Consider the following 13,555-nt stretch of genomic DNA (forward strand, 5'->3'; position numbering starts at 1 on the left):
GTGTCAAAATATGTTGTATAGGAGTGTATCTCCCTATACTCGCAGCACAGCGACACAAAGTCTAACACCGTACACTAGCTTAAAACTGAAGTTTAAAAATAAACACTATAGAGTGCTAAAGACTTATTACCCTTATAAGGAACGTGTGTGTGCATAGAAGGAAAAAAATCCAGTTGAGATGAATGCCAGCCAAAGGCATGGAGGAACATAGGATGGATGGTACAGGAGAAAACTCATAAATACCAACTACCAACTACTGCCTCATGATAACCTGGATAAACAAGCAATACAGATTCCACCAAGCTTTCAGATTTATACTCAGTTAATTCAATATTAAACTCACTAACTAAACCTCTTCCTATTTTCCTTCTCTCCTTCTTCACTGGAATAACTGTTAATTTAACAATGTTTTTATTTTATTTAAATTATCCTGAACTGGTGAACTGAATTTATCATTTACTACCTGGAAGAATGATGAGATATAACCCCCCTCCCCACAAAAGGCAACTGCAGATTATAGACCCAGAATTGGCAGGCAGTTTTTTAAATAGCCTACAGCGTCCCTCCTGATTATGAGGGCTTGGTGTAATCTGGCCTTGCCACCGCACTGCAATATGGGTGAGTGTGGATGCTATCAGGTGGGGGCATCTTGGAGGCAGTTATCCTTGGAAGAGAAAGGTGTTATGTGCCTGACACGTAAGAACAGCATACACTGAAGAGCAGTCCATGAAGCTGGGTGCCTTCCACTAGGCTCCTTTCAAATAAAGCAGTCAGAGCACTTTCTGTAGGCATTATTTTGTTGTGAGACTACAACCCTCTAGCTACAAATGTTTAGACTACAACTTAACATCTGGCCCCAAAGCAGCCATTATAGGTGAAACACAAAGAAAATGGAATAGTGTATAAGGAGACCTGGTACAAGAATTCTGCTCTGTGGGGTACTCCTTATTAGACACTGACTAAATCCAAACAGATCCCCTCTTTAAGAACTATAATGCGAGACATAAAGAGCTACAAGAAAAAAAGTCATTAAGTAAAGTTGTGGGACACAGAGAAAGCAAGTGGAAAGAATGACAGTGGCCGGCAGTCAGTGATGGTGGTAAAAGTGGTAGCAAGAAAAAATGCTGAGGTATAAAGACGAAAAGCCCCTAAAGTTGGTATTATCCCCGAGTAACTCTGTAGTTTTCCATGGGGCCTAAAAGGTCAATTTTCGGTGCTCTTCACATCCCTGTATATTCTTCCAGTAAGCTCCCAACAACAATAAAAAGGCAGTATCTTTGTTCTTAAAAGCACACAATTATTTGTAAATATAGCTTTGTGAAATCCAAGCTACCTTTATCTATGGTTCTTAAATAGTTAATATTGCCATGAGATATTACTGTCCATCTGCTCTGATATAATTCTAAAAATATTTTCCAACTCTATTCATTAGGTATTATAATTTTCCTTAGTTATAAAGCAATCAATGATTTTGAATTTTTAGTTACTAGTAAGGCTAAACTGAACTCTAGGGCAATATGCTTACGTTATTGCTTTAACGTAGTAAATCATGCAATTATCTGCACGTGGACTAGGAGGGTGTCAAGGGCCAGAAGAAAAGTGCATATGTATGTTACTGATGAAAATGATTCATAGGACAACGAATGCCTTGATTTCAGCTTAATAGTTAAAAATGGCAGATAAGATTTTGTCTTGGGGAAAATATTTGAGGACTTTTAAGATATTAGGTACAAATAGTAAATACAATAAAGAAATACTGTAAACTGACAACATGAGTGAGAAAGAGACATACAGAATTCACTTTTTAACAAGCTCAATTTAGGCTAGATATAAAAAGTTCAATGTTACCACTTACAACAGACACTACATTCTTTACACACATATTTTCTCTAGTCCTAACATTTCTGCCTAGTAGGGATTTTTCCGAGTCCCATTTTATATTTGAGAAAACCATCAGAGAGGTTAGACAAAATGTCCAAGATACACAATGAAGTGTAAGAGCTAATATGTGGTCCCAGATCAGAATGACTCAAAAGCCAAAACTTTCCAATATACCATACTAGATTACTCTGGATCAGAATCATTATTTCAAGTTTTAAATGTGAGATACAATCAGAAAAAAAGAGAGAGAGAAGAAAAGAAAGGAAGGGAGGAAGGAAGAAAGGAAGGAAGGAAGGAAGGAAGGGAAAGCAAGCTAAAAATTAAAGTGATTTTTTTACTCTAAAATCTATAACCAAATCGGCTGAATAAGACCGTATAAAATGACAATAGGTGGTCATGAAATTTCACTCAATTGTGCCAAACACTATTCTTAAGTACCTTGGCCAGCTTCTCAGGAATAAGTTCTTCTTTTGGACCTCCAATTTCCTCATCATCATCGTCCTTCTTCTTTTTCTGATTTCTCTGCTGCTTTTCTTTTTCTGCATTTTTTTTCTCTTCCTCTATCTGGGCTTTCTTTTGAGCTCTTCTTTGTTTATTACGTAGCTTCTTTAGCTCTTTGTCAGACATGTTTGCTGTAAGCAGCAAGTGTTAATAAAATTATCAATGTGTTAATCAGATTAGAAATGATCAATTACTATGTAATATTCCCATATAAACTCCTACCAAAAATCTTTCATGTTACACATGTTCATATGCCTATGTGTACCTTTTAATAGTGCCACATTTGCTAAAGAACACTAACCTCCTCAAAAAACTTATGAAACCCGGTGGAACCCTATTGTGGCAACCATAGCAAACCTCAAAAGCACATGAGCTCCTCCAGCAACAGTAAACCACTTGCAATTCTAGGAATGTGACAAGCTGGTTCATAACTCTATGGCACTGTCCCATGCCTTCTTAGTTATGCCTTCTCTAATCCTGTCAAACAGTGCTGCCACTGTGCCTCACATATTCTGCTTGTCATAATACTTTGTTTATACATCTATTTCTCTTTTAGACCGTGAGTTCCTTGGTGGAAGAGACCTTGTTTTACTCGTAATCTTTGTATTGCCAGGGCCTAGCAGCATACCAAAACACAGAGAAAACACTCAAATATTTGTTGAAGGAATAATGAATAACTACACAGTAAATTTAAAATTTGACATTAAAAATTAACAATATCCCTTGAGGTACAACTATAGAACGTTTCAAAGAAAGACTGGAAATCACTGATAAACACGCCATAAAAGTAGAAAATCTGTACTGTTTAGACTTAAAGCAATAAATCTGAAAGCTACATGTACAATCAGTATTTAATTGGAAAATACTTGTTAATGAGAAATGAAAAAATTCAATCTAAAATATACCACCACTGTGGTGATTTTTAAATATGCCCACAAATTCTTCCCTTCAAAAAGTGGAGTCTATTTCCCTTTCCCTTAAATGTGGGCTATACTTAGTGACTCACTTCTCACTAATAGAATGTACTAGAAATGAAAGTGTATGACATCCAAGATTAGGACATAAAAGCACTGTGGATTCCTCCTTGCTTTCCCTTGGATCACTCAGAGGAAGCCAGCTGTCATGTTGTGAAGAAACCCAAACCACCTTATGTAAAGACCCGTGTGGCCAAGAACAGTCCTCTAGCCATGCCATCTTGGAAGCAGATTCTCCAATCCTTCAGGTGCCTTGGCTGACATCTTGACTTCAACCTCCTGAGAGACCCTAAGTCTTTCCAATCATACAGCTAAGTGACTTTTGAATTCCTGGCCCCCAGTAGCTCTGGGAAATAAATGTTTGTTGTTTAAATCTGCTAAGCAATTTGTTATGTAGCGATAGACAACCAACATATTTTGGTCCCTGGAAGTGCGATGCTGCTGCAATAAAACCCTAAAATGTGGGGAGTGGCTCTGGGACCAGAGAGTGGCCAAAGGTGAGAAGACTTGGAAAAGAGAATTAATGTAAGCTTAAGAGCCTTAGACTATTAATAGATATCTAGATTTTGAAGAGGCTGCAAGTGAGGGCTAAAGTGAAGTGAGGAACACTTATAATCACATAGAGGCAGACAGCTTAGCAACACTTATAAAATGCATCAAGTGAACTGGATGATCCTGTTAGGTGGATTTCTAGGCCCCAAAACATGGGGGTGGGGGAGAGAAGAGGTTTGAAGATGGCACCTGATTCTTCTTGCTGCTTCTAGCAAAAATGCAAGAGAAAAAAAGTAAAGGAAGGAGCAGGGACTTGAGCGTTTTGAAAATTCTCAACCTCTCCAGAAATGGCTGCTGAGCAAAGATCAAACGCAGGGCACTGCCAGGAAAACATGTCAAAAGGGAGAGCAGAGAATTTGGCTTTAAAATCTTTTGTTAAGACTCAGAATTCAGAAAAATGGTGCCTCAGTTACTAGTCAAACAAAGGTTCTCTTAAAAATTTTAAGGGTGTGATCCACAGATCCTCTGAATCACACAACAGACCTTCTAAGAAACTTAGAAGTTTTGTCCTCTCAGCAAAATCTCAAAGTAGACAAAGATACTTGTGCATGTGGACTTCAATGAGATTCACAAAAGATCCATGAAGTTTAAAAGAGAATTATAACAGTAGAAACATGGAAACTTGGACTGAAAGGAACACAGTATAAAATGAAAAGAGGTCTTCAGACACCCCACCACCAAATTTTGGAAGCGGATTAAGAAACTACTTAGCTGCAGACAAATGCTAACTTTCAAGAAAAAAGAAGGATTCAGAAGGTAGAACCAAGAACCCAGAGGGCAGAGCCAAGATCCATAAAGAATTATTCCTAGGTCTCGAGTCCTCATCAAAGAACTGCTAACCTGGACCCAACTGGACTTGAGAATTGACATGAACCAGTAACTCCAATGTGCCTCCTGTTCCCGCCTCACCACCCCTTTGTGTCTACAGTGGGCGCCTAGCCTCTCTCTCACCACTTTATACTGGTTCACAGGATTTCCTATCAAGAACTCTACTTGAAGAGCTACACTAAAGAACCACATTCAGAAAACCTCATCAACATCTGCACCTCATTCACAAGATAACAATCTGGACTTTGAGCTAATGCTGTAATGGGATGAGACTTATGGAGGCCTTGAGAGGGGCAAGTATATTTTGCATTAAGAATGTAAATAATTTGTGTCCAGAATGCAGAACATGGCAGTTAAAAATATGTCCACAAATTCTTTGATTTCTCCTTCCCACTCAAGTATAGGTTGTACCTGGTGACCCACTTGACCAATTAAAATGTAAAGGAAGTGGCAGTGTGTTATGTCAAGAGAAGAGAACATTAAAGGTGTTATGGCTTCCTCCTTGCTCTCTAGCATGGCCAGCTACCATGTCTTGAGGAACTCAAGACACCCTCTGGAGAGACTAAGGAATTAAGGCCTCCTGCCAAGAGCCATGTGAGTAAGCCATCTGGGAAATGGATCCTCCAGCCCCAGCCAAGCCTTCAGATGACTACAGCTCTAGCCAATATCTTAACTACAACTTCCTAAGAGACCCTGAGCCCGAACCACCTAGATGCTTCTGAATTCCTGACCTATGGAAATGGTTGGTTCAAGATGGTAAATTTGGGGGTAATTTATTATGCAGCAATAGATAAAAACAAATATATACCTGTTTCTCTTTTTCCCGGTAAAGAATTCCTTACTACTAGAAAAGAAAATTTCAAACAAGAACTAAAAATTACATCCTAGAAACACAAGACTGTGTGAGTGGCCACATAAATTCTGGCCTTTTAATGATTTGTGAAATAATTGCTACCACTTGCATCCTTACTGCAAGACTAGACACAATACACACATTATTTTATTTAACAATCTCGACAACCTCATAATATTATTTTATGTATCAGAAAACTGAGCTTTCAGAAGAAAAATAATGGCTCAGAGTGATAGTAAAAGGCAGAGCAAGGATGTATGTAAATCCACTTCACTTTGCCTCCAGTCTAAGCTCTCTCTTTCCACTATGCTACACCAGGGGTCAGCAAACTTTTTCTTCAACAGGCGAGATACTAAATATTTTTCGCTTTGCAAGCCACAGGTCTCTGTTGCAACTAAACTCAGCTGTCATAGCACAAAAAGAGCAACAGATAGTATGTAAATGAATGGGCTTGGCTAGGTCCCAATAAAACTTCATGTACCAAAACAAACTGCAGTATGGATTTGGCCCACAGGCTACTTTGTGACCCTATTCTGTAATACCTCTCACTGCCTTATGAGGACTCAAGTCAGTTCACAATAATTGCCATACCAAGACAGAGAAAGGAATCCACATAGGAAATTAATATAGACATTAAGAGTCCAAATCCTGTTTCACTTAATTTAGCGCTAATTATCTGGATAGGCATTGTCTCAAGTTTATATAAATTAGCTAGTACTTGTGTGAACTTACTAGAGACTCAAAATTTTAGCTTAGGAGGAGCCAAAGGAAAATTCTACTACGCTAGAATATTGCATTATCTTTTTTAAAAAAATCTGCGTTTGTGTATATGTGCACATATGCATGTGTATGTGTATACACAGAAAATACCATCTGAATCTAGACTACTCTACCCAGCCAAACTAACATACACATAAGAATGCAAAAAAAAAAAAAGAAATCTGGCCATATGAAGACTCTTAAGTTACTGAAAGGGTAAAAACATGAGAAGCAAAAGATAACTTCTCAAGCAAATAAAGGGTACCTACCAGATCTTTGCTATAAATATCAAGCTTTTTGGTGAACCATTAGAAGCACTGTGTCTAAAGAAAAAAATGGCAGCAAGCAAACTATTGTTCCTATTAATCAGCACTATTTCAGCAACACTAACCAATGCAATAAGGCATGGGGGAAAAGAAGAGGTATAAATACTTAAACTGCTTGACTGATTCACTTTGTTGTAAAGCAGAGACTAATTAAAAAAATACTTAAACTGCTTACAGATTAATATAACGGCCTACATAGAAAAATTTTTGAAATCAACTGAAAAATCTACTAAACCTAATATCAACGTTCAATAAGGATACCAACATACAAAAACTATAACAATATTCATTTGGAATACTGTAATGGGAAAGGGGGACATGTAAGGATAATGCTAAGAGTAAATTTGCTAAAGTTATAACACAACAATTACATTAAAAAATAAATGGGAGATACATGCATTCTAGTATGCGAAGACTCAATGTTGTTTAAGATCTCCTGATCCCTAAACAGTAATCTATATGTTAAATGCAATTCAAATTAAAACTCCAAAAGAAACTTTCTGGAAGATCAATTAACTCTACAGTTCTTACATAAGCAAAAATTAACATGTAAAACGAAGAAAAATCGAAAGATATAGTGTTGATTAAGAAGAGAAAAATGGGGGCTTCCCTGGTGGCACAGTGGTTGAGAGTCCGCCTGCCGATGCAGGGGACACGGGTTCGTGCCCCGGTCTGGGAGGATCCCACATGCCGCGGAGCGGCTGGGCCCGTGAGCCATGGCCGCTGGGCCTGAGCGTCCGGAGACTGTGCTCTACAACGGGGAGAGGCCACAGCAGTGAGAGGCCCGCGTACCGCAAAAAAACAAAAAAAAAATCTAGGAATTATAAATTAGATGTTCTTCCCAAAGTAACAAAAATGTAAAAGGATGGACAATTTTCAGTGTTAGCAATAAAGTAAAATATCAGTACACTGTTGGTGGCAATAAAAACCTTTTATGGAAAGCAATTTTATACATTTCTCATACTCTTTGACCTAGCAATTTCCACTTCTAACAACCCATAATAAAATATGTGCATAATGATGACCTACAGGACATATACTGTAACACTCTAAGGGGTTGGGGGGGACCCACATGGATTCCCACATAACCATTAAAATGACTGATGATGATATTAGCTGTGCCCAGACATGGAACAATACTATAAAATGAAGGGGAAAAAGTGTACATTTCAGAACACTATGAATCATATCATCCCATTTATGGGCTACAAAAATAAAACGAACAAAACAACCACAAGAACTACCCTGAAAGGTGTGTGTAGAGCATGTTTGCACATAAAGCTCTGAAAATGGTAATTGTGCACAAAGGAAATTGAACATTTCATAGGGATAGCCCTTTGAAAGAAGACAGCCTGTGGGTAGGAGAAAAGGGAAAGGGGATTTTCACATTTGCTAGTTATTTTTCTAAGTTGTTTCAACTTTGTATGTTAAGAGTTAATTGTGCATTATTTGCATAATTTGAAGAAGAGGTGGAAGGCAGCAAGAGTGAACAGGAAGGTAAACAGGGACTTCCCTGGTGGCGCAGTGGTTAAGAATCCGCGGGTTCGAGCACTGGTCCGATAAGATCCCACGTGCCACGGAGCAACTAAGCCCAAGCACCACAACTACTAAGCCTGCGCTCTGGAGCCTGCAAGCCACAACTATTGAGCCCGCATGCCACAACTACTGAAGCTCATGTGCCTAGCGCCCATGCTCCACAACAAGAGAAGCCGCCACAATGAGATGCCCGCGCACTGCAAGGAAGAGTAGCCCCCACTCACCGCAACTAGAGAAAGCCAGCACGCAGCAACCAAGACCCAACGCAGCCATAAATAAATAAATAAGTTTATTTATTTATTTTAAAAAAGGAAGGTAAACAAAAGAAGCCAGAGGATCACTGCTCTCAGCTTCAATTATAAATTGTCCTGTAGATTCTCATTGGCATCTTTTTGCCAGTTGAAGAAGCAACGACAGATAGAGATTCAAGTGAAATCTGTACAAGGGTTTCTATATGTGACCTTAGAAAGTTCTAAATTGTTCTTAGGCAACAGGAAATATAATTTAATAACAAATTAACAGAAAGATCCAAAGGTCTTTAGAAGGGGGAAGTATAGAAAGTAACCAACCATAACCTAAGGAGAGGCATAAACTCAGGACTGAAGAAAAAAAATCTGACAGTTTTTATGTCCCAACTCCTGTAAAATTTTTGCCACGAAAATGTCACAAAATATTTCGATGAACAATTAATTTTTATCTTTCTACATTCCTAGGTCACTTTTATGCTGAGATCCTTTCCCAAATAATTAACTAAGGAAGATTTCTCCCTACACATCCTGACATTTTGCTATAAAAATGGCATGTTAAAACTGGTCAAATGGTAAATCATTGAGCAATTTTACTGGCTTAATTCTAAGCTGGGTTTTAATGTTCAAGCAATATTTACCTTTTAGTAGGTTCATTATAAATTATTACTAAAAGGAGAAATAACTCGATATACTAACGGCCAACACTAATGTGGAGTTCCAACACTACTATAAAATTAGTATAGTATTGTACTTAACAATTTATAGTATTGGGTAAAGGGTAAACCAGATATTAAATGTAAAGTTTATGAAATTCAACTCCTTAAAAGCTAATGATCAGTTACAAATTAAATTCTTGCTTAACTTTTGAAAGACTAAAGTAAACGGTATTTTTCTTTCGTTGCTTAGAAAAATTCACAAAATGGTCATTACCATTTTCTAAAGCATGTATAACATCGTCCCACAAGGTGCTTAATAAAAAGCTCAGGAAAGGAACTTCCCTGGTGGCTAAGTGGTTAAGAATCCGCCTGCCAATGCAGGGGACACGGGTTCGAGCCCTGGTCCGGGAAGATCCCACATGCCACGGAGCAACTAAAATCCCACATGTGCACCACAACTACTGAGCCTGCGCTCTAGAGCCCGCAAGCCACAACTATGAAGCCCATGAGCCTAGAGCCCGTGCTCTGCAATAAGAGAAGCCACTGCAATGAGAAGCCTGCACACCTCAACGAAGAGTATCCCCTACTCGCCGCAACTAGAGAAAGCCTGCGTGCAGCAACAAAGACCCAACACAGCAAAAAAATCTCAGGAAAAATCTACGTTACACAAAAACATAAGTACACACATACACACCACAGAAACAATAAGAACTCTTTGATTATTATACCTGTATCAGCTTCATGTTCTTTATTCTCATCTGTAAGGGGGTTGTCGTGAAGCTTCAAATAGATCTCTATAGCAATTCTTGCTGCCTTGAAGTAAAATGGATGCTGTCGAAGTACATCTTCTAGTTTTAATAAGTCCACATATGATCTAAGGGTAATCTTCCTCATACAGTATGTATGAAAGTCAAACTGGTCATCAGTGATTTCTATAAAATGCTAACAAAATTATCTTTTTTATTACAGTGAAGTATAGCAATAGCAAAGAAACTACAAAAATGAAAGCCTTGGAATTACTTGTTTCCTAGGCATGAAAAAAATCAGTAAAATTTAAAAATATTAAAAATGACAATAATTCAATTTAAATACTTTGCATATCAAATAAGCAAATATAATTGGCCATCACCTAGCATAGTATAATGGCATACATTAGGCACTGAATACCTGTTGAATAAAAGGAAACACAATGCTTTAAAATATATATATTTATTCCTTCCTTAATCATACTTAAATAAAGCTATCAGGACAAATCCAACAGAATTTATTAGCATACATAATAGTACAGTAGATTTACATGTTAAACATTCAGTCTTTATATTTAGAACAATTTGCAAAGGATTTTAATACTGCAGTATTTGGTAATTTTTCTGAGAATACAAATCTGAATCCTATGCAATGAAATGCTGGTATGTGGGAGAGAAATCAATCAGTGAGTAAGTCAAGCAACCAGAAGCTAACACATTTCAACTAAGCTCTGGGGTTCTCGACTTAATAACAGAACAAGCATGAAATTATATATTTTTATATATGAAAATCATAAAAAATGAAAGCCAACTACTAGTGATAGAAATGACTCAGAAGTGAAAAGGACTTAGAAAAGGATAAATTTATCAGAACATGAGGAATTACATAGGTTACAGAAGTATTGTGAAAAGGCTTCAAAGCTTATAAATAATATTTATCAGGGCATAAGGCACCACCAATCAACCCCACAACAAACAGGTTTCTGGGATAGCTTAATGAGCTTCGTATGTATTAATGAAGCAGAAACATTCAGAAATCAATGAAAATGCAGCCAAGATACAAACTTTCCTTTAAGTTTCTTACATGAATTCTGGTAGGAAGAGTAGACAATGGGGAAGTCTGCTTAATATAGTCTGTATTATTTCCATTATAAAACTTGAAAAATATGAATACTGGTTTTTAGAAATCACTTACTATACATTATAAGGTGAGAGAAAAGAAAAAACTATAGGATTTCCTCAAAACTAACAAAATGAAATGAGAAGCTTTTATGTATGTGGTACTTACTCTCTCAATCTCATGACATTTCTTAAGTGCTTCACCAAATTTATTCATTGCCTTATAAGCCTGGGCACATTCTGTCTGGAACCACATGCATTGCATTTCATTTAAATTCTCAACCGCTGATGTTCCTTCCTATATGAAAAGCACACATACTCAAAGACAATTTCTTATCAAATACATTATTCCACCATAGGATTTAAGAAGGAAAGATGGTCAATTGATTTGAATTCTTTCAAAATAATTTTCTAATTTTTTAAACCATTCTCAGGGTAAGAGGGAATAGTTAATACGTGAAAGAAATTAGAATTGTATTTCTAATCACTAAAAAAATATACACATATACCCTTGTAAATGATTAATCAAAAGGTCTACATAATTGGGGATGGAAAGTAACATAAGAAACAGAACAGTAACACACCGCATATGTTCAATAAGTATTAGTTCTCTTCGCCCTTAAAAATTTCAACTGAACATACATCAATATAAATCAGTTTAAAAACCCACTGTACAACCATATTTAAAAAATGATGTTTTATACTAATATTGATTTCAGTTTTTTCTAAGGCAATTTAATTAAAATCCTGTCTTGATATTAAAAATATCAGACATAAACTTTGAAAAACAAACAAGGTATACAAGTATGAACTATTTATTTACAAGCAAGAAAACTAGCTGTACAAACCCTTGTAAACTTTGAGCACATTTCTTCAGCCTCTTTTATCAGATTGGCTTTTAGCATGTATTTTGCACACTTGGAGTTGATAAATCTGTCTGCTGTGTCCAAGGCCTGGGCCTCATCCATCCACCTCGCAGCTTCTTTAATATTCCCAGCATGCTAATAAAAACAGGGTACAAAAGCAAAATAAACCAGTCAGAGTATGCTAATTTTACTATGCAAGTAATTAGTTTCCTGTTCATAAATAACTAAAACACAAATGAAAGAAACAGTAATCTCTGTCTCTTACAACCCTAATCAATGTAGATGCATACATTCTACAGAAATATAAGTTCTAATACCTTTCTGGCAATGTAGAATATAAGCTCTCTGATAGTAAAGATTTGTTTTAAAAATTTTGTCTACTGTTATAACCTCATTGAGCACACACTACAACAGTGCCTGGCACATAGTGAATACTCAAAAATAATCACTGAATCAGAGAATAAATAATAATCAAAATCTTTAAGTCAGAACAACATAATTTAATGTAAAGGTCATAAAAGGCAAAAGGATGGTCAAATTTCTACTCCAAAAGAACCATGGAAACATTACAATTAGGACCACTGGTGGACATTCCACAATGATCCTCATTCTACTTCGTCTAACTAGTCCATTTGGCAAGATCACAAAACTAATGAGCCTTACTTGGCTCTAAAAAAGTGCTTTTAAAACATTACTTGGGGGACTTCCTGGTGGTGCAGTGGTTAAGAATCCACCTGCCAATGCAGGGGACACGGGTTCAAGCCCTGGTCTGGGAAGATCCCACATGCTGCGGAGCAACTAAGCCCGTGCACCACAACTACCAAGCCTGCGCTCTAGAGCCCGCGAGCCACAACTACTGAGCCCGCGCGCCTAAGCCACCACAATGAGAAGCTTGTGCACTGCAACGAAGAGTAGCCCCCACTTGCCGCAAATACAGAAAGCCCACGCACAGCAACGAAGACCCAACGCAGCCAAAAATTAATTAATTAATTAATTAATTTTTTAAAAATTACTTAATTTCATAATTTTTTGGTAAATGAATTATTGGTTTACAATCTCTTCCCCAAGAGCTTTTATTACTAAATTGTATTTGTATTAAGATAGTAAAGCGGCAACTTTTGTTTTTTTTTGTGTGTGGTATGCGGGCCTCTCACTGTTGTGGCCTCTCCCGTTGCGTAGCACAGGCTCCGGACACGCAGGCTCAGCGGCCATGGTTCACGGGCCCAGCCGCTCTGCGGCATGTGGGATCTTCCCGGACCAGGGCATGAACCCGTGTCCCCTGCATCGGCAGGCGGACTCTCAACCACTGCGCCACCAGGGAAGCCCGGCAACTTTATTTTAAGATGATTTTTCTCAAGCAAGACCCAGGAGTTGAAGCGGCAAAGAGGTAATACGTAGAATTCATAGTAGACATCTTCAGTTTCATTTTAAGATTACCAGATACTGATATATATGATCTTACTGAAATGTTAATAGAAACAAACATTTCACAGCAAATGTAATTATTTTTTACGATCTATAGCCTTGCTACTTAAAACCAAGAAAATAACCAGATATGTGTATGAACAACCATATATATGAATGACCATATGTATATATGTATACTTGTGTTTGTACATAAACAGATATAGATGGGTGAGCAAATGAGCATGACTATGACAAAGTCTCAAAGTAATCAGACTGAGAAGTGTACTATACTTGTTGCTCCAT

General features: G+C 37.4%; 1 protein-coding gene across 2 annotated transcripts in view; it reads right to left on the reverse strand.

Moving 5' to 3' along the window:
• The window catches only part of NAA15 (N-alpha-acetyltransferase 15, NatA auxiliary subunit), a gene marked incomplete at its 5' end in the record, with an annotated part of 78,197 nt that overhangs the window by 13,129 nt on the left and 51,513 nt on the right, over nucleotides 1-13,555 (reverse strand). For both annotated transcript variants that reach the window (XM_079702779.1, XM_079702778.1), the window contains 4 exons: nucleotides 2,320-2,513; nucleotides 9,843-10,056; nucleotides 11,149-11,277; nucleotides 11,828-11,980. In XM_079702779.1, the coding sequence (XP_079558905.1) occupies nucleotides 2,320-2,513; nucleotides 9,843-10,056; nucleotides 11,149-11,277; nucleotides 11,828-11,980 (690 nt within the window). The remainder of the gene's footprint in view (nucleotides 1-2,319; nucleotides 2,514-9,842; nucleotides 10,057-11,148; nucleotides 11,278-11,827; nucleotides 11,981-13,555) is intronic.

This window comes from Hyperoodon ampullatus (assembly GCF_949752795.1).
Source record: "Hyperoodon ampullatus genome assembly, chromosome: 1".
Classification (NCBI taxonomy): domain Eukaryota; kingdom Metazoa; phylum Chordata; class Mammalia; order Artiodactyla; family Ziphiidae; genus Hyperoodon; species Hyperoodon ampullatus.